The sequence below is a fragment of the Macrosteles quadrilineatus genome, unplaced genomic scaffold, assembly GCF_028750875.1.
Source record: "Macrosteles quadrilineatus isolate MER2022 unplaced genomic scaffold, UCM_ALF_1.0 Scaffold_5__1_contigs__length_97177068, whole genome shotgun sequence".
In the NCBI taxonomy this organism is placed as follows: Eukaryota; Metazoa; Arthropoda; class Insecta; order Hemiptera; family Cicadellidae; genus Macrosteles; species Macrosteles quadrilineatus.
Genome location: NW_026542598.1, coordinates 93408653 through 93428987, shown reverse-complemented (window position 1 = coordinate 93428987; position 20335 = coordinate 93408653). Strand labels below are relative to the sequence as shown.

The following is a 20335-nucleotide window of genomic DNA, read 5'->3' as shown; positions in this document are numbered from 1 at the left end:
AAAAGTTATCACAACAATAATAGGCCTATTGATTAATGGCGCAGAAGTTTTTCACTGTCTGTAAGGTAACTGTTGACGGCCAAGAAACAACTTTAAAATACATAAATGACGTTAACATGATTTGATGTTTACATGCGTCATACACTTGTGACCTTCATATTGAGTTGCATATATATACGGCCAACGCACGCAACTGAATAGCGTCGTTGACTTATATATACGGCCAACGCTTGTACCCTAGCTGTTTTATTGTATATTTCTTTTCATTTTGCCTTCTTTTAGGTTGTTAATAACTTATTTTCTCACTATGTACTATGTTTGTTAATACTGTACTTAACACACACATGCTATGAAATACTTGTAACTGTCTCACAGCAATAGAAATTACTTATATTAGGCCTACTAAAAAACCCTGCATAAAAAACATGCAGTCAAATTTTCTGTATGTTTTAGACAATATCTTATTTTTTAGCACCCTGTAGGATCAGACCTCAGAGACAAATTGAGGAGTGTAGCCGGACGTTCCTGATGTTGCTGCATGCGGTCCACAGACTCCAGCCAGATCGGATGTGATTCCGATTACTGACTAAACTAAGATACTAGTCGCTAAAAGGTTGAGCGATGAAGTCACAAAATCAAGCTGAGCTCTTATTTTCAAAACAGCAGAATGTGTCAAAAAAGATTGCAGAATTATAAGTTTTTGATGTTTCCAAGATTGCAGAACCAAATGATCATGTATCCGGGATACCAAGATGTTGTCTGTCGCTGTGGGAAAGGTCCATGATTGAGAAAGGCTATGATTTCTCCGCAACTGGAAGTGGGGCTTACAATTTTGTCGTGATCGTGGATGTTAATCACGATTTTGCTGCAAATCCAAAGTTACAAAGCATCAGGAATTTTTGTTTCCTCCATCTTGTCAGTATCAAAGGTTTTTTGAAATCAAGAAACAGCCCATCCCTAATTTTTAGGTTTGACCACAAAACTTACAGGGTTTTTTTTTACAGAGACAAAATTTGCAGCTTATTAACGGTTTCAGGGTTCTCACAGTTGTGGAGGTTACCCTGTTAGGTATCCAAATCTCATATTCTACTTCTACTCCAGCAAGTGATCGCTAATGGTTACCCTGAACTTGGTGAGGAACTCCTGTTGTCTGGTGATGTCTGTGGCCAGAATCAGAGAGCTGATCTGCTGCTCCAGTTCCACCTTGACATCTGCCAAGTCCTCCACCAGGTGACTCTCCAACAGACATCCGATGGCTGATCTCCAGTGATGGTTCTCTAACACTGATGTGTTCTGTACAGGCAGACATAATACACATTAAAAATTCTTCATCTCACACTTTGTTTCAGAAATGTGAAATTGAGTTAAGACAGCTGAAAGTTTTGAAAAGTTGACCTCAAGAGGGCGGAACTGAAAATGAAGAGTACACAAGGTTTCAATTTAATAATATTTAGGAGAGCATAATAAGCTCTTAGAACTTCTGCAAATTTGCAAACTGTTTAATTTTTGAAACAGTTTAAAATGCTGAAACTAAAATTGTACTGTGTTTAATAATATAGGTTGAATCAGTCTCAAACAAAGTTTTCAAGAAGTTACAACATATGGCATGGGCTTTTCAGTATGCCGATTAAGTGTTAAACTCACCTTATGATAGAGCAAAAGGAAACATTAGAGAAAAATGTGCCTTTGTTTTGGATATATTCCTGTACAACAATCACTTCTATATAGTTAAGTACAGCACTAATTAAAAGAAAAGTAAACTTAGTAAAAAACACCCCATCAGCTAAACTAATGACGTTTCATCAGAGGGAAAATGCTCCACTATTCAAAAATTTTGGTTTAATTTCCCTACACATAGGCTGAATACCTAACCACAACCAAAATTACTTTAGTTCCACAAAACGTAGAAGTTAACGTGAGTTGATAGCTTCATATAAGTGAGCTGTTTTTATTTCTACTGACATATTTCTGCTGACCAGTTTGAGGTGAATTGTGTCTGAAAGTGTCTTCAAGAAAATATCCTATTGACAAGTAGTTGAAAATGATACTAACCTCGTACAGAGCGGCCAGATGGTTGGAGGTTGCTATGAGGAACGGCTGATTGACCCCAGGGTGGTCCAGATCATGAGTGACTGCGGCTATCAGGGAAGACATGATCTCCAAGGGGGTCAGATGTTTCCGAATCTAAAATCAAATATTTTTACTACAATTTGATTCAAAATAACAATTAAAAAAAGTTCCGGTCTATGTATTATTATAAATCGATCAATCAACCTTTGCAGACAGACACTGGTTGTTTATTTGACGTTGAATGTGAATTTAGGGTGAGGTTTAATGAAGTGAAATGACCAAGGCTTTGTTACTGACTACAATCAGCTGTTTCTTTCACCAGGATCATTTTCGAGAAGCCTAATAAACATGTTTCTTCTCTTGGAGTTTCATGCAACATTTAACCCTTCCCGGACGGGTGACGGATATATCCGTATAAGTCTTTGGTGATAAAGGACGGGTGACGGATATATCCGCATATGGTTTTTGATGCTCCGGACGGGAAACGGTTATATCCGCCTTCAGACTGGCAGGTGCTTGAGCAGTAACCAGATATTTTGCGTAACCAAAATCCTGCTCTTTCCATGACTGCACTCTCCCCTCTCTACCGCACTTACCCCTGTCCTGCATTTAACCCTTCCCCCCCCGCACCTACCCCCACTCCTACGCTCCCCCCCTCGACGTTTCGCGCTCAACATTATGTTGTCTTTATTTATTGTTTACATATTGTTCTTTTTTATTGCCTAACGTTGTCATGGTCCAAAGATGGGTGGTGGATATATCTGCTGCATTTCTACTCATCCGAGGACGGGTAGCGGATATATCCGCATAGTTAAAAACGACTAAACAAATTATTTTGACAGTATGATGTGTTCCACTGTGTTTCTTTTATGTATACTTGTATAACAAAACACAAATTTGAAAAATTTATTTTTATTTTTCCCTCCAATTTTTTTCCGTCTTATGTCATGATTTTGCCCGTCCGGGAAGGGTTAAGATTGTATTAGATTACACTACGCCTGCAAAGGTCAAGGTCAAGGTGATTTTGTATAAAGAAGAGCTTTACAACTGGTTTGATATAAACTCTTCTATAATGCTGTCTGCACACCATTCCCATTGCAGCGTTCCCTATCATTCTACACATAATCCAGTTATATAAGTTGATGAACAATAAAAGTATACATTTTACAAAGGAATTTACTGATACTGTGTTCTAATACACATAATATTGTAAATACATACCTTTTCCTCCTGAAGAAAACAGTGCATTGCTTGTGTTACGTCCGTTGCGTGTATCGAGTTGTGATATGGGTTTGTACTGTGATAACCTTCTTCTACTAAACCTGCGACATAAGGAGTTTTTATAAGCTTTTACCAGAAAAGGATAACAACAATCATGGTTTTACTAATTATTGTAGCCTAATAACAATTAATATAAGAGGCTCCACTTCAACAGTCAATAGAATCATCAAAGTTTATCAAGATCATAGAGTAGCTCTGCAACCTCTTCCGTCATTTTTTTAAAATGTTGTATAGAAGCTCACATAAATGAATATTATTTTAAGTCAACAAACAATAAAAGTCTTTGAACACAGTTTTAAAGACTAAGTTTAAAATGAGGAGGTACTTACTAAATAACTTCCAGACTCTAACAGCGTCTAATCTGAAGTGATCCATCAGGCCGTACCAGTGGAACAAATGAACACACAAAACTGGCAGTGATCTACCTGCAACAGGGACACACAGTTGTAACAACAATAACAGAAACAGTAAAGCATAGCTGTAACAACAACAGTAACAACAATATTACTACACTAGTGATAAACCTCCAAACTCTACATTAATTATATAAGAGTTTTCTGTAAAATAAGTTTTCCAGTAAGCTCCGTCCGAGCCAAGCGAGCTAGTTTGAATCTGAGACCAATTTTGTGTTCCTTACTTCATCCACTACTGTCCAAGCCAGTTCCCACGGTTTTGGTACAATAATAGTCTCGTCATATTATTCGTTTAAGAAATAAATGCTTCCGTCAAGAATCGCATTCTGTGAATAGTTTTCTGTGATCTTAGTAGACAGCCACTACTGAAGTCGATTGCCAGTTGACTTGAATAAAGAGTTAGAAAGGGTGTCTTAAACATGTGTGCAATGTTTTCCAGGGTGTAGGCCGGCTTCTGTTGTTATTTAGTCTCATTTGAAGCAGTGACTAAGGTTAGAAGGATTTAGTATGTGATAGAACGAGAAGATTACTGAACTAATAAGGGAAGTCTCTCCAATTACTGTCTTGATGGAAACTGCTCAACACCTGCTGCCAGCCCCATTGTGCAAATATGTTCAAGCTTCTACAAATCCACAAATGCACAAATTTTGCGTCAAAACACTTGTCTGCATAGACACTGACAACAGAAGTCAACAGAGATTTACCCTCTTCCTTCAGACACCTAAACACAGAATGAGATTCATTATTGGAGGAAGCATCAATTTTCTTTTGCAACGTTTTTGAATACTATGACGAGACCAATCACACCATAGGGGTAGGAATCCTCTAGAATAGTAGTAGTTGAAGTAAGGAACACAACGTTGGTCTCAAAGGCTAGGGTGTTCAATGAAGAACTTAATTGAGCACAACCCTTTTAGATAAGAATAACATGACATCAAACAAGTGTGCATATTTCAAGGTGAAGACAAGGGAAGGGTGATTATTGGATGGATGAGATGACAACTTTGCAAATGACAGCTGGTTCTTTAGTAGAAACCTTTATAGAAATCCCATTGTTAAAAGACAACAATTAATTTAGTTTTGAACCATCAAAAAAGCTACTGACTTTTCTCAGGATCTAACTGAAAAACCTTTTGATTCCACCCAGCTAAGCTTCAATCAATTACTGATATGTTTGTTGTGACCTTTCTTTCCTGTCATTGCACAAAGTCAAATAATCTTCCTCGTGTTAAGAAAAAATAGAGAATTAATGAGGCTATTACGCATGCAGCTCAGGTATGGGGAAACCACACCAGAGCTCTACTGCATGTAAATAGGTATTTGTGAGGCAATATCAACTTGAAACTATGCTCTGTGTGAACATCCAGAAACAAAACTCCTAAAAAATCTTTAGTTTGTACACGTTTATTTGTTTGAATATATGCCTTTACATTTGTATGTATTGTTAACACCTTTAAATTTTTACATGTATTCAAATGGAACATCAAATAAATAAGGATATCATTGTAAGTTGTAAGCTTTTGCAAAAATAAATAAATATCATTGTATTATTAAGTATTCAGTTCTAATATTTTCTTAAAAAATAATGTAAAAACATAAAATCTAGCCTTGGGTCCAAGTAAGAAAAAGTTTAAACTTTTTCAAATTAGAGATTTATATATTTACCAAATTATAGCTATTATCAAAGTAATTACTCTCACTTTTCAATCAACCCTTTAGTTTTCATATTCATTTACTTTTTTGTTGTGAGGTTTATCGAAATTGCGGTAAATTAATGTACAATTTTAATTTATTATTCCAATTAAGTGACTTACCTCCGGTGGCATTGTCCAGGGCAAATGCATTAAACGGCCACTGCCACACCCGATCCAGCATACACTGCAAACATATACAATATATAAGTTAAGTACATTGTAAAACATGCATTGAAATTAATGTGATTAAAACAACTGCTTGTACCTATTGCAAATAAGTCAATACAACCTCCTCGATATAAGATCCAAAGTGTAAAAAATGATTCAATAGTCGGATCTACACATTTGGAGCGAGACAAAGCAGTTCTTAGAGGCAAAGGAATCTCCAGGTTAATGTTATCATTCAGATTTTACTTGTTGGTTGGTTGCCTGAAGGAGTTCTTTAAGGCAGAGAAAGCTCTCGCAAGAGGGATATTTTCTTTTTGGTTTGGGAGATAGTTGAACCTACAGATTAAGGTGGACAGATGGTAGGTATAGTGTGGAAGTTGTCTGTGATGGTCCCATCGAGGTCCAATGCAAACAAACAAGCTAGTTCAAATCTGACATCAACATTGTGTTCCTTACTTCATCCACTATTATTCTAGCTGATTTTGAATACCACGACGAGACTAATCATCCCATAGGGGAGGAAACTGGCTAGATTAGTTGTAGATGAAGTAAGGAAAACGACCTTGGTCACAGATCTCATAAGTGAAGGTTACCATTATATTGACCAAGAATATCTAGGTGTGTTGGTTTTTATGCAAACATTACCTAGGAAGACAGAATGTTGATACTTCTGAAAGTTGAGGTAAGTTTTGTACCTGCACGACCCCGTGGTGAATGTCGTCCAGCAACGCAGGGGTGTCTTGGCTGAGTGACCGAGTGGTGAGCCGCTTCCGTCGCCGCTTGTGCATGGTGAGGAAACGACCGTGGCAGTGACACACCCGAGCCTCTAGACTGTCTATCAACACACAGTCGGACTCTGACAGCTTGTGAGACCTGGCACTCACCGTCCCAACTACTGGGTCTGAAACAGTTTTAAAAGAATATATAATTTTGATGTCTTGAAAATATAAAAATCAAAACATAAAATCACTTTTGGAACATAAGAATGAATGAATGAATGAATGAATGAATTATCTCTTTATTCCAAAAAAGTATTTACAGAATAGGTACACAAATATTTAAAGGAAGAAAAAAACATAAGAGAATTTAAAAGAATAAAATAAAATTAACCTTTGCATTACATCTGTGTTTAAGAAATCGTACATGTTAATAAGGAATAAGCCGACATGGGCAGCGAGCCTGTGCGTCAACTGTAGTTGCGTCCAAACATAACATTATTTATCAAATGCAATAAATAAATAAATGACAGAAGATATGATGAGGTGAAAATATGATGTAAATGGAGTTACAAGAACAAATTGTGAGATGAATACCTATGTGAAAAATATTAGGTGGCATAACTACGTTTAAATAAAAATAATTGAACTGTAATAATAGTGACAGGAATTCTACGGCTTTCAAAGAGTAGAATTCCTGTCACTATTACAGTTCAATAGTGACAGGAATTCTACTCTTTGTAAGATTCTCTCTAAGATTGGTAACTTTAAATGACAAGGTGATTCCGTGCTTCCAATAAAATGTAACTCTTATGAGTTATGTTTTATCACAGAAAACGTACTACTATAACCCAGAATGCCAACCGCATGGTAAAAAGCATTAAGCGTTTTGAGAGAGCTTTGCCTGTCAATCCGTAGGCAGCGCCACCAGCGTTGCCATGCAATAGCATAGCAACGCTGGTGGCGCTGCCTACGGATTGACAGGCAAAGCTCTCTCAAAACGCTTAATGCTTTTTACCATGCGGTTGGCATTCTGGGTTATAGTAGTACGTTTTCTGTTGTTTTATCCAGAAACACAAATACTGACAAAATGCCTTAAAAGAATTTTGTCATAAAAGATAGCAAGATTTTTAAGATAATGCATAAAAAAGATAAACCCCATATTTGAAGTAAGAAAATAAGACAAACTTGAGAGAAAAGTCTTACAGTTTAACCTTTGACATCAGTTGGTCACCAAGGGATACAAAAACACAGAGGAGACACATTTTACTGTCAGTCAAATGTTTAAGGTTAGCGATAGAAGCATGGCAGAGATGTATACAGTTTCATGTAATATAATAATAATAGAACAGTTGTATTCTTAATACTATTAGTAAGTCATGTCTAGCTCTAAGTATTTGCTTTATCTTTTTGAGTATCTGTATTTCAGAATCTGGGTTTTCATTGTTTCCTTCAATGTTCTCATTATTATAGTTACATACTTTTCGTTTTACTTCCTAGATATTGGTGAATTTTGTTTTCTTTGTTGTCTTTTCCACAAAAGTTATTGGACTAAAGGTAAATTTAATTTATAATTCATTTTGTTACCCTTTTAAGAGGAATTGTTGATATTGTAAAGTATTAGTTGAGACTCCCGCCCACACACAGAAGTTTTAATCTTCTTTGGGTGTGTATATTTCTTCGCAAGTTAAAGCAAACTGTTTTTATTTCATTAATTAACAATAAGGCGGGTTACACACCGGTATCGCGGATATGATGTCGCCGATATTTTTCGTGCCCGCGACATGCCCCTCGAAAACCAACCTATGTTATCTTATGGAACACACCAGTGTCGCAGACACGTTGCCCGTGACTCGTGTCGCAGACGCGTGTCTCGAGCGAACCAACCGGTCGGTGTTTGGACAGACATGTCTCGTGTCTCTTGGGCCCGCGCATGCGCAGAACACGTTTCTAGTAGTTTTGGCACTTTTTTACTTACTTTATTGCCTTATGGTGTGGAATGTAGTATTGTGATATTATAATACTTCAATTAACACCATAAGGAAATTACGTAAGTACTGTAATACAATTAATTACAATGTATTTTGGAAAAATTACCATGAAGTTATCTTTAATGTTTTTGTAGAAAGAACAACAGCAACAACATATCATCTTCTTATGACGATGACATTATTTAAACTGATGAATGTTGTGATTCCTTCACTTTCATGTCGCCAGCACGTGCCTCTTCCCATGGTTGCATTTTATTACATGTCGCAGACATCATGTCCGCGACATCTATCATAAAATATAAGTAGTACAGTAATTTTGTTTACCCTGGAACTAGAATTACACATATTTATTCATATAAAATTGATAAGAAGTATCAAGATTATCCATAGTAAAACAACAGTCTATCTTACTATAATACTAGAGCAAGAAAAAATTAATTTCCATTTTTGACCCAATTAACATAAATATGAAAATATTAAATACAAATAAAACCACAAATAGGACCAATAACCTTTGTTTTGGTACAACCCGTGAGTAAATCGGTCCAGTAATATGATCAGGCTAGCTGTCACAAGTTTTGCAAAAGTTTTTTAATATATAAGATATATCGGACAACTGCTGAGACGTTTACTGGTCAGGAGGTATTTCATGATGAAGTGCTTTCAAAGATCAAAACTTTTACAGTAATACATAGACAAGGAGATTGCTAAGGTGGGATGCATCCTTTGATTGAGCGGATTCTGGATAAGTTGTGTATATCCTAATACACAAATACAGACTCTTTACAATGACAAAACCTTTTTCAAGAACTCCCTTCATCACTTACATAAACAGAACAGTGGAGACTAGTGAGGAGTTTATAAAAGTTTAGATTAAGTCTGCAAAGAGCGAACACAGGGGATTGAGAACATTTAGGAAATATAACAAATAGAAACTGCTGAGCCTAATGTAGTAGGGGAACGATTGCTGAAATGAAAGGATATCAATCCAAGATTTAAGAAGTAGAAGACCAATATGTGGGAAAGCAAAATATGTAACAACGAAAAGGGTTATAACGCGAGAAGTAACCAAATCCAACAAAACCCAGCGTATAAATCTATAGAAGAAAGGAAGTAGTTTTTTAGTTCACTCACATAATGTTGAACTATTCATGTTTTCGAACGTCCCGACTAATTGGCAATCTAAGTTAGCTTAAAGTTCCGAATTTCAACCGAGCCAGCCGACAACTTCTTGGCAATCTGGATAATTAATACGAAAGTTTGATGGCAGAAATAGTTCCTAAACTACCTCGAAAAAACCTACGGCGGCAAATGGCGAGGATATCCTACGTACTCCGATTGTGTATAAAACAAATCCGGTGAATCAAGAAAGGTAAAAAGCGATGTGACTGTTTACACACGCACACTCACTTAATCACTTCTACATTAATCCTACATTTGTATCTAGTTAAAAAGTCTTAACTGAATTATTTATTAAGCTAGAGATTATTGACTGTGTTACTGGACTACTTACAAATAATATATACATGTAAAAATTAAATTAGGTACTTGATCACAACAAACTGTCATAGGAGAGCTGAAATTTCACTATTCAAACCAAAAATTAACCAAATAAAAATTTCAAAAATAATCTTATACAATTTAACAATAACCTAAGAAAGCATCAGTTTTTGAACACATTCATTTGTTTGCTAGACTAATCAACTCAAATAATACCTGCGCTCAACGACAATCCCACGTTAACTCACGCAAACTTCACACTTTTCTTTGCACTATCATAAAAACGGAGTGCATAGAAACGTTATCATCTGGCTACGCTGCGCGCGGTACAACTGCACTACTGCACTTGGTGACTAAATCGAGCGTCAGGTGACTCATTCACCTTTCAGAGTCAAATCTGTGTAAGAACAAGACCATTTAACTAGTCATTTACAGTACAATCGGCTCATTGGCTCGACCTTCTCAAGTGACGGTTCCTCGACAGGAAGTACAGAACATCCGCGACTAGTAGATGGACATTTCAGAGGTGATATGCATACAGAACACACATTCTCAAATTATTTTAAAATTAAAATTGTAATGTAAAAATAACAATTAATTGCATACGAAAATTGACAACTGTAAGAATTCGTCGCTGTACAAAGTTGAGTTTACATTTTCAATCTGTAGTTATAACCAAACTGCTGCAAATCACCCTGACAGTACCACAGGCCTGCCTTTGTAGTAGGGACGTGTATATATTAGTTGAATTTTAGTACACAAGTCTTAAAAAACTGTCATCTAATAATCATTTAACACTCAGTTTGGTTCAATACGTAATTTTAATGAGCGTCGAAAATATATCAATACACCACAATAGAAAATGGTCTAAACACGATAAATTACTAAGGTATTAAGACTTTACAGTCATCCTGTAATATTATCCGTTAAACAAGTCTAAAACCACCAGTATTGCAGCATAATAGGCAGTGTGTGGTTTTTTTATGCAATTCAAACTACCGCTAAAGCAAGCGCTACTCTGTTGAGCCAACAATCACGCAGACGCCTAATCAAGTACTTGAGGCTTGAGGCCGGAGGGAGGAAGGGGCAAAGTTTGATCAGATCTAGAGACTAGAGGCACCGTCCACTCCCGCGCGAGCTTTTAGCCAATTGGACATCGCATCGCAGGTAAATAGCTTTCCGTCAAATTGGTCCTTCATGTCAAGACTCAAGAGCATCGATGTGAAGAGTAAAGGTAAAGTATAGGTACTCTAACACAAACTGGACATCAATTAGCATGTCGGTTATAGACAGTTTTAGAATAAACATAACTCAGTTGCGTCGAGTCGCTGAGTCTGTAGGTGCAAAATGAAGATTTATTTCCAAACCACGCAAAACTGTAGAGCCTTCTCGTTCTAAACTTGGCAACTTATGGTTCTACAATTTACCTAAGTACGAACAACTAAGATACTGTATAATAGCAAACTAAGAGGCTAGTTCAGTAATGTCCACTTCAGTGATAAACTGGCAACAGCTACTATGTAGATGGAATGTCCCCTTCCGTATCCAAGGTAAATTTACCAAATCCGTATCAGTTAGGTCATTTACGCTACATGGTAATGAGGTTATTTAGATTCACCCGCGAAGACAGACTAGTGGTTGAGCACTAAAGTTACATACAGTTGTGGTACCACACTACATTCATCATTTTTATATAGACAATAGTATAACACGAGGTAAAAACACAATTAATTTCACAGAGAGTGAATTTGGAGAATCCTTGCCCAAAATCCACATGTTTATGTACAAATACATTCGGGTTTCACCGAAAGTTTCCCTATGACATTTCTGTAAACGGGAAGAAAATGAAAGCCATCTAAGTTTTAGTTTTATTTATTTGCCTATTTTATTTACTTTCTGTATATTTAATAAAACTAGCTAGATCAAGAGGTTAGTTCGTAAGTAGAAAGGCTAATATGATGGAGGTTTTTACTATGGTTTTTACCAAATGTTAAATTCAAACAGCATTACAAACTCAAGCTCTCACGTTTCTACAGCCATATTAATTTGTACTTAGAAGCCTCCAGCCCGTGGTTTTCTTCATCTCCTAATTAACATGATCAACAACTAAATTGCAAAGGTCTGCCGTTGAAAGACTGTCAAGTGACGCTTCAGGCTTCACCTTCCCAGCTCCTGTTTTTATTTACCGCTTAATTATCTCCCAATTGTTGAGGAAACGCGACATTTTCTCAGTCTGCTTTGGTTTCAGTTTGAGATTAAATATACTTTTGAAAAAGGTTTGTGTAAAACGTTTATAAAGATATACGTAACATCTACATAAAGATGTAGATGTTTTGTAACCTATTCAAAAGGCGGCCGTGTTACCAAGATTCAAATTTGTTGTTAACTTAAAGCAGGTTTGTATTTGTCAAAGTATTACAGTCTGGTCACGAACGTTTTTTTAGCTTAATGTATAAATCAGCTGATCAGCAGTTGGCTTTTGTTTCATGAAGTGGAGGGGATGTAATGACATCCGCTCAAAGATATATCTATCTACAACTGTTGTATACTGTTATGCTATGCTATGCCCTAAAACCGCCTACATTTTGTGGAAGGAGTATGCCTGATATGTCCCACGATAGGTTCTGACTTCAGTCATAATAGATGATACTCCTATCACTACTCACAACTAGTCACATACTGTACTAGTTTTAAAATAAAGAGCTTTATCTCTTAATATAAAACGAAAAAATATCATTTGAAACAACGAAACTTAATACGTTTTGAAGAACATAAAAAAACTGTTAATATTTTTATTGAGTTTATAGTTAAAACGTTTGGTACAGTACTTAAAAACTGTAAGAATTATTTCCAAATTACGTTATATTTTCATAAAAGCCTAAATGTTTTTTGCTACTTTGTGAGGGAGTGATTTGAAATTCGTAGTACTGTATACATAATAAATATACTTGAGTTTTACTAACAAGTTATTAAAAATATAAATACTCACCGAAGATAAACATTAAACCGCAAATAACCACGAACATTTTCTCCACTGATGCATGTAGATAGATAAGAATTACATCTACACTGATTAATTACTGATCTATCTGACGATGGATCAGTAGAGTAAGATGTAAAGCTAATTGTATTAATTCATCTTTCTTTGGATCGATTGATGAACGATTCCTCACAAAAACAGGAGAATCAATCAAGTAGCTGGTGAAAAGTAAACGCTGCAAATCCGTAGACGTTGATAAAGTAACGCAGGGCCTCCCTCTCCCTCTGCCTCTGCCGGGGAAATACAATTCCGCTTCCGAGTTTCCGTCGCTATTTTCGTCGAATAACTTACATTCGACAAAATAAGGGCAAGGTTCATTCCGTTACAGGAGTTTTACATTTGTAAAACGGCTCTAGAATCTCTGAGTTTCGTTTTAAAAATGGTTCAAATGCCAAATCCGCCTTAACCATATTTAACTAGTTTACAACTAGTTTCTTATTTTTAGATTTTAACTTATTGGATTGAAGATGAATATTATTTACATCTTGTTTAAAATAAACCCATATATAAAATGGTTTTCATACATTTAAACACATTCAATATATTACTAAAAATGTTAAAACATTACGAAAATGGTAATTTTTTTGAAAAGAAAGAACCACATTTCATTACTATGTTCTTTGCCATTAGGTAGACTGGAGACTGGAGGTTGTACATGAAAAATATTTTACATATGGTACAACACATCTGTACACTACAATAGTACAGAACCTCTACGACAACGCCTATTGTGGGACAAAAATACGATTTCCCCATAGATTATGGGCAGATTTTAGTGTTGATATTGTTATAAACTATTATCAAATAACACTTTGGTAAGTTAACGGGGTGGATTTACCTGGTATCCGGATGAGAACGGTGTATTGGTCAGTAGAATCTACAGTGGCTGTCTGTCCTCTCTGAAACAAATCAACTGTAATTACTATTCAACTTAACGACATTTTGGTCAGTGTATATAATTAGTCCCCATACAGCAGTGCGGAATACTGTTGTTAATCAACAGACGCCAAACCATCATTGACCACTGCCTCAAAAGATCTCCTAACAAAATGTATACGGTGTACTGTATTGACCTTATTTTCATCTTACAATCCGTACTACAGTACTTTGTGTTAACTATAACTTATTATCCTACATGAAATTATTCTTACAAGTAAATTGTGGAATTACTCTAAACAAGTTCCAGGTAGATTTACGAACTGCATCATAAACACAACTTGAAAAGTCAATTGAGAGGCTCGTATCACTTTAGCACAATCGACATAATAATCCTGCTTGATAATCCTATAGCTTCAATCACTTATCTCACCTTTGTATGGTCTAAAAATTCAATCTGCTACATACAAATTACAAACGACAATATTAGAGTTTAGACCTCAGACCTAACTTGAGATTATGCATCACCTCCAGCCTCCAACATACTGAAACACCTACGGCCTTCATCTGTCACCGCTGTTCAGCGCTGGCCATCCTGACCGTGGAAGAGTGAATGTTAATCAACCTTACTCACTTGCATATTCAAGTCTAGCAGCCTCAAAACAAGGTCGGGTTGAAATTGTTTAAATAATTTTACTTTTCCACCCCTTTAAAAATGCTGGCTGGCGCGGTATTAGCATAGAACTCCCTTATACAACATTTTCAAGAACGGTTGGACGTTTCTGCCAAGAAACGTGACAGGAAAGCTAAAATGTACTACTACTAGTATTTAGCTATGTTATTTTGTTGCCGTGCATTCATGTATTGTACCGGATCACCCTTTCTCAGGCACAGGGCGCCAAGAGAGAGCAAGTACATGAAAGAATTTCCACTCAAAGAAATTTCCAAAGAGCAAAACTTTAAACATTTGCAAAAGATCAAATACAAACATTCCCGACTAGAACGAAGGAGAAAGGCGCGACAAACACGTTGAGCGAAGGTGGACGGGAAGTAGGACATAACGCACCTGCCTCGCCTGTCTGGTCCAGCCACTCTCCCATAGGGTACCGTTACAGCAACTCGCCAGTCGCCACCTTGGGAATACTTGAGAAGCTGTGGGTACTTGATCTGTCGTTGGGGTGAAAGATAGCTAAGTTACAGAAGCCAACAGAGTAGGTACTCAGCTAGGAAATAGTTATATGATTGGGTTTGAGGTTTTGTCCAAAAACTTAGGTTAGCCAAGCCATAAGGTTCTAAAAGTTACTTCCACAACAAGAACAACACGTTACATAAACGATTCAGGCTTTAAACACAAGTTCCCCAGCTACAAATTCCCCTTGAATTTCTAAATTGCCAAGTTGAGCAAACCGTGCAAAATGCTCTCATAGTTTATAAACAACTCATATATAAAAGTAAAGTTCTAAGTGAGGCTGAATGAAAACACGTATCCCAACTTATGAATTATCTATAGAACGGGTAAACGTTCAGGACGATGTTGCAAATATAAACAGTTCCGACACGGACGGTTAATTTCCTCTAAGGCCAGCGCCAACTTTGTTAGTTACTTTCTTCCTTGATACACTTTGCTATTGATTTAAAACATCCTTCGAACTTTGTTGTTAGCTTCATTCAGCTTTAAAAAGTTTATACTAGTAATAGGAAACAATAATAGATTACTGAATTGAATTCCTCAAACAGTTATTAAGTAAATGTATAATATTATCGAAAACCCTTGACCCTGAACTGAACCACTTTTCACGTAAAACCTCAAAATTAAAAAAAAAGTTGAAAAAAAAACTGTGGAAAATGTCATCCCTCCCACTATAATAGTTTTTGTTGTTGTTACACATTACACAAAGATGATCTATTTTTGAACTTCAGTTTTTCGTTTTTATCCCAACACGTTTTAAAATCTCGTGTCAAAGAGGTAAATCAATAACTTCTACATACCTTTAAAATATTAGCATGTTAATAGTATAACCACGTTTATAATACTATACGTAGGCCTAAAGGTGGGTTTCGTCGAAGTAACTTCTTCTATTTACTCTACCACCAGTTTTAAAGTTTGAGACAAAATCCTATCATGTACACACACATGCATACGGCGTTTTAGCTCTTGGATAAAGCTATATCGAAGGTTAAGTGTACCTCCTTACATTGGCTTTTAAGAACCACATTTTATTTACCGTGTTCTTGGTCCGTTCCTAAGCACAGGTAAAGCTACGGAGTAGAGTAGACCTCATAGAAATAAATGGTCCGATGAGACAATAATTCCCTTAGTATACTCATAGATAAAACATACTCCTCATGTTTTAGCTATACTCAAGTTTTATTCATGCTTGCAACGGACGTTTGTAGATTACAATCACTTGTCAAATCTCCATTGAGTACAGACTATAGTGATCTGTAACAAGTTTATTGGACAGTGCGGTCTAGTTAGTTTCGTATAGTAAAGCAGCTGATCATCCCAACATAATATCCACAGTGAAGCATTCACGATTCTGCATCATACTGCGGATTGTTTCAGTTGGGTGTCAGGTTTATTACACCACTTACCGATATGTTTGCGCGTTTATTTGCCTACAGCCGCAGCCGTTTACCTTGGCCCGCGTCCAGCGCTTCATTCTAGTAATCCCTTTATGTCCCAGCTGATTGTCAACTATGTGAACACCTGCCACAGATTGTCCGGTCATATGTGATGGAATTGTTGAACACGAGTGACGGTCTGCAAGCAGCAAATGGTAAACTATTGTTGTCGGGTATGAGAATCTGGTAGAAGAATAATTACCAACTGCCTAAATATTAGCACAATAAGGATATTTGGTAACATTCCTCTTTCATCCGTCTTACTAAGCTGATTTTAAGACTGAGGTGTTATTCAAAGCTTATGATCCAGCAGAGGGCTGAATTGTAACTAAAAAGGTTATTTCTTCTAGGGTTTCCGCACCCCCTAGTGTTTGATTTAATTCTAGAGTTTGCTTTCAGTATTCAGTGAAACTGACCAACTTCCTTTAAAACGGTTTAAAATGTGAATTTGAATATGAACAGGTGATCTTTCAGCGTTGTTTTAGATGATTAGATTCTTTTGGACACCGAGTTAGTAATACTTTCTGCACACTCTTTAGCGAAATCTTCACAGGACAGACTTCAGCAATAGTTACCAACCTACTGTACCAAGTAACCGGTCTTTATATGGACAGTTGGGATGTTGTCTAGTTGGTGACATCCTGTACAAAGGTTAAAGTTATTTCTCGTATTTATCGAATATTAGGCTAATAAATGGCATCTTAAAATATTAAGACAATTAAATCTAACTGCGTTGATCGTACACCATGTTAAGTATTTATATACGGTTAAAATCAATTTCAAGCGGCCAATGGCAGAACAGCCGCGGTGGCATCCGAAACCACCCAGAGGTGACTCAGTGGCCCAATAATGTCACAAGGTGTTTTTTACAATATTTACGGCCAAATTAAAAGTTTTAACAGGCTTGGACGAGACTCAACACGGCTTGGCACCAACAGATAATAACGTGGTTATGATAACTGTGTTTTGCAACTTGTTTAGTGTGTCGCTGACTACGGATCATCACAGACTATAAATTTAGTGTAGGAGGCGACCAGAATCACTTAATCATACTAGTGAAATGATAATGCAGATGTTGTGTTATAGCAGTGGGGATAAAGCGGGAAATATGATTAGTTTGAGTGTGTTGCTAACTCGATATAAAACTTCTCTGTGGAATGAAGAAGCGCCAAAAGTATGGTTTGGTTATACCTCAAGAGTAATACCTTTATATTATGTGCGCGATCGTTATACTAGGGAAAAATTAATAGCTGTGGGTGAGAGGGAAAATCGATCAATTTATAATCGCAGTGTGTCATCATCCAGGGAGGATCACACTATAAACAAGTTGTTGAGTAGTAGTAGCCCAGTAAATAGTTTGATAATACAGTAGTCAGATATTACAGTTATTACAAGGAGTTACAGTTTAGCCGGTTCATCCGATCCGCGTATATAAGGTGAAGGAAACTCCTTACAGTTTTAGTTCGTACCTCAAACGAGCAAGATTTATTAAATCCAACTTTATACACAACGTATACAGTACTAGTGTTCATGACAACAATTGAACATTGAATAATTAGTTAATCGAATGTGAACACTAGCGGAATAATTGAAAGAAGATTAAGAGATGATAAAATTATAATCGTTAGAACAAGAGAGATATATTGTATAGTACGACTTTCTATATATAAAGTAAACCCAGAAAATAAACAGTTTGTTTAACAGCAATACGAGAATTGTCCAAAGAAATCGTAGTTCTGTACTATTTAGTACAATTATGAACAGCTCACAACTGATCAAAATCCTTACAAATACTTCAAATATTGCATTTACTTTTTAAAACAACACCATAGTTTACACGAGGGTAAGTATAAATTAATTCCGGCGCTTGTAACTGCGGCACAATAAGACGAGGAACACAAGAGACGCAGGGAAGGGCTCTGACGTGGATTATGAAATTCCACACCTCCTTCATATCTCCAGTCCCAAGGGTGGAATTGCACCTTAATTCCAACCTTTGTCCTAAAATTCCTCTTCTCATTACGCCTCGCCTAATACAATTAGATTTTTTAATTGCTCCTGTAAACTTTTTATCATAGTTTACACTACACAACTGTAAGGTAGGACATTTTTATCTCCAAATTATAGAATACTATATAAGGAGAACGAACCTTCATTATTTGCATATTACGAGCTTTTCAGTAAATAATAAGAATCTAAAGAGGTTTACTACTACACAGTATTGCATTTGTTATTTTTCCTCGAAATAAACACCAACTGAGCTAAAACTTTGGAGCAATATAAAAAAAATCCCAATTAAACACATACATTCATTCCCTCATTCAAATTTTAAGATCAGTACTTTACCATTTATGCGGCTACTTTATTAATGCACCTCCTAAATTGTCACTATTAAAATAATCTACTAATCTTTATTATTAATATCAGTTTCGGTAGCTGTTCAGCAATCGGAAAAAGCAAGGACGATCATCTGCTCATAACGAGAACGAAAAATCCATTGAATAGATCTGCAGGAGGGCTTAGACATTTGGCGATGTCATGATTATGATGACTCCATTGATGATTGTGTACACTCAGTACATATCAGACTGTACACACACTCTGCATACCTCGCATACTACACACTTTGCACTGAAACCTCCACAATCATCCACTGCGGATACAAATCTTCTAACTTTAATATAATGGGTAATTTGTGTCTTCGTTGATTGTTTGAGTTGAATATGAATACAAGGTGAGTGTAGAATGGATTGAGATTATCTCTGTAGCTTTGTTACTAACTAAGTCAGCTGTTTTTAGGACCATTAATTAAAGCCCGACGACCAAGAACAGCTAAGGCTAATTTCCTTATAATTTCCTTCCTTCATCTAAAAGCACCTTACTTCGATAAAGCTTGATGTTGGCTGAATTTTTTTCTCTCTTAATTTACAGTATTTAAGGTAAGCAAACAACAAACGAGCAGTAGTTTGTAAACAGGTCTTGTTTGGTGGAAATAGTTTCCAAAATGAGTGAAATGTCTGTACGTTTGTTAAATACAGTTTAACAAACAGAGGCATGTATCACAATTAGACAGATTACAGTACAAGAAATTACTCCGGATATCGGCAGTAAAAGGTAACTAAACCAATACAAGTCTTTGCAATGCTAACAACGCACAATAATGGAACAATCGTATGAAAAAGGGGATGTGAGCCTAAATGTTTTACGAAAATTAAAACTCCTAATAAAACAGTTAGTAAAAATACTTAATATAAACTACAATCGAATGCTGGTGTTATGTGGGTTACTGTGGCGAGCGGTGACGTCACGGGAGCTGATGACGTCATAACTACCCCCTCCACCACCACCCTGCTGATCAATATTATGGGACCCGAGCACCAACATACATAATCAACTGCTGTCGACATTAAAATATACACAGCCACAGTAATCCAGCATTATGTGTAAAACATTGCGGATACGCCATTCTTTATGGTATATAAATACAATAACCCAATTTTATTTATTGTACATTTGTAGTTTTTAACACTCATAATAACTGACTTTGAACAAACATAATCCTTAAAGAGTATTGCAGTATTGGTTTAGCATTGAAAACAAGTTTAGTATAAACTCTATTAAAATGCTCAATTCACGCACGGGCCCCATCGTATAACACCCTCATGTACATTTGTATCTTTTAAACGTACCCAAATCACGCATTAACAAAACACAGTTGATACATAATAAAACAGTGTTAATCTAATTCAATTAACGGATTGTAAAACAAAAGCGTAATCTCGTTCGAACCTGTCGGCTTAGTGTAGTTGCAGTAGTCAGATAATCGTGCATTATCAATTAGGGTTCAAGCGCGTACAACACGAATAATCCAAAACTATGCAACATATGTGAATAGCGTTGATTTGTCAGGAATACAATTAAGTCTACACCCAGACAACACGTTTGCACCGGGTAAAATGGT

General features: G+C 36.3%; 1 protein-coding gene across 6 annotated transcripts in view; it reads right to left on the bottom strand.

The window, feature by feature from the left end:
- The window catches only part of LOC128993853 (high affinity cAMP-specific 3',5'-cyclic phosphodiesterase 7A-like), a 99555-nt gene that overhangs the window by 19762 nt on the left and 59458 nt on the right, over positions 1-20335 (bottom strand). For 5 of the 6 annotated variants that reach the window (XM_054417907.1, XM_054417908.1, XM_054417906.1 and 2 more), the window contains 7 exons: positions 13712-13772; positions 6322-6527; positions 5579-5642; positions 3681-3776; positions 3292-3392; positions 2053-2184; positions 1123-1293 (listed from right to left, as the gene is read on the bottom strand). In XM_054417907.1, coding sequence (XP_054273882.1) covers positions 1123-1293; positions 2053-2184; positions 3292-3392; positions 3681-3776; positions 5579-5642; positions 6322-6527; positions 13712-13772 — 831 coding nt within the window. Of the gene's footprint in view, positions 1-1122; positions 1294-2052; positions 2185-3291; positions 3393-3680; positions 3777-5578; positions 5643-6321; positions 6528-10049; positions 10141-13711; positions 13773-20335 lie in introns of those variants that run through there. The other variant, XM_054417912.1, reaches the window with a different exon arrangement.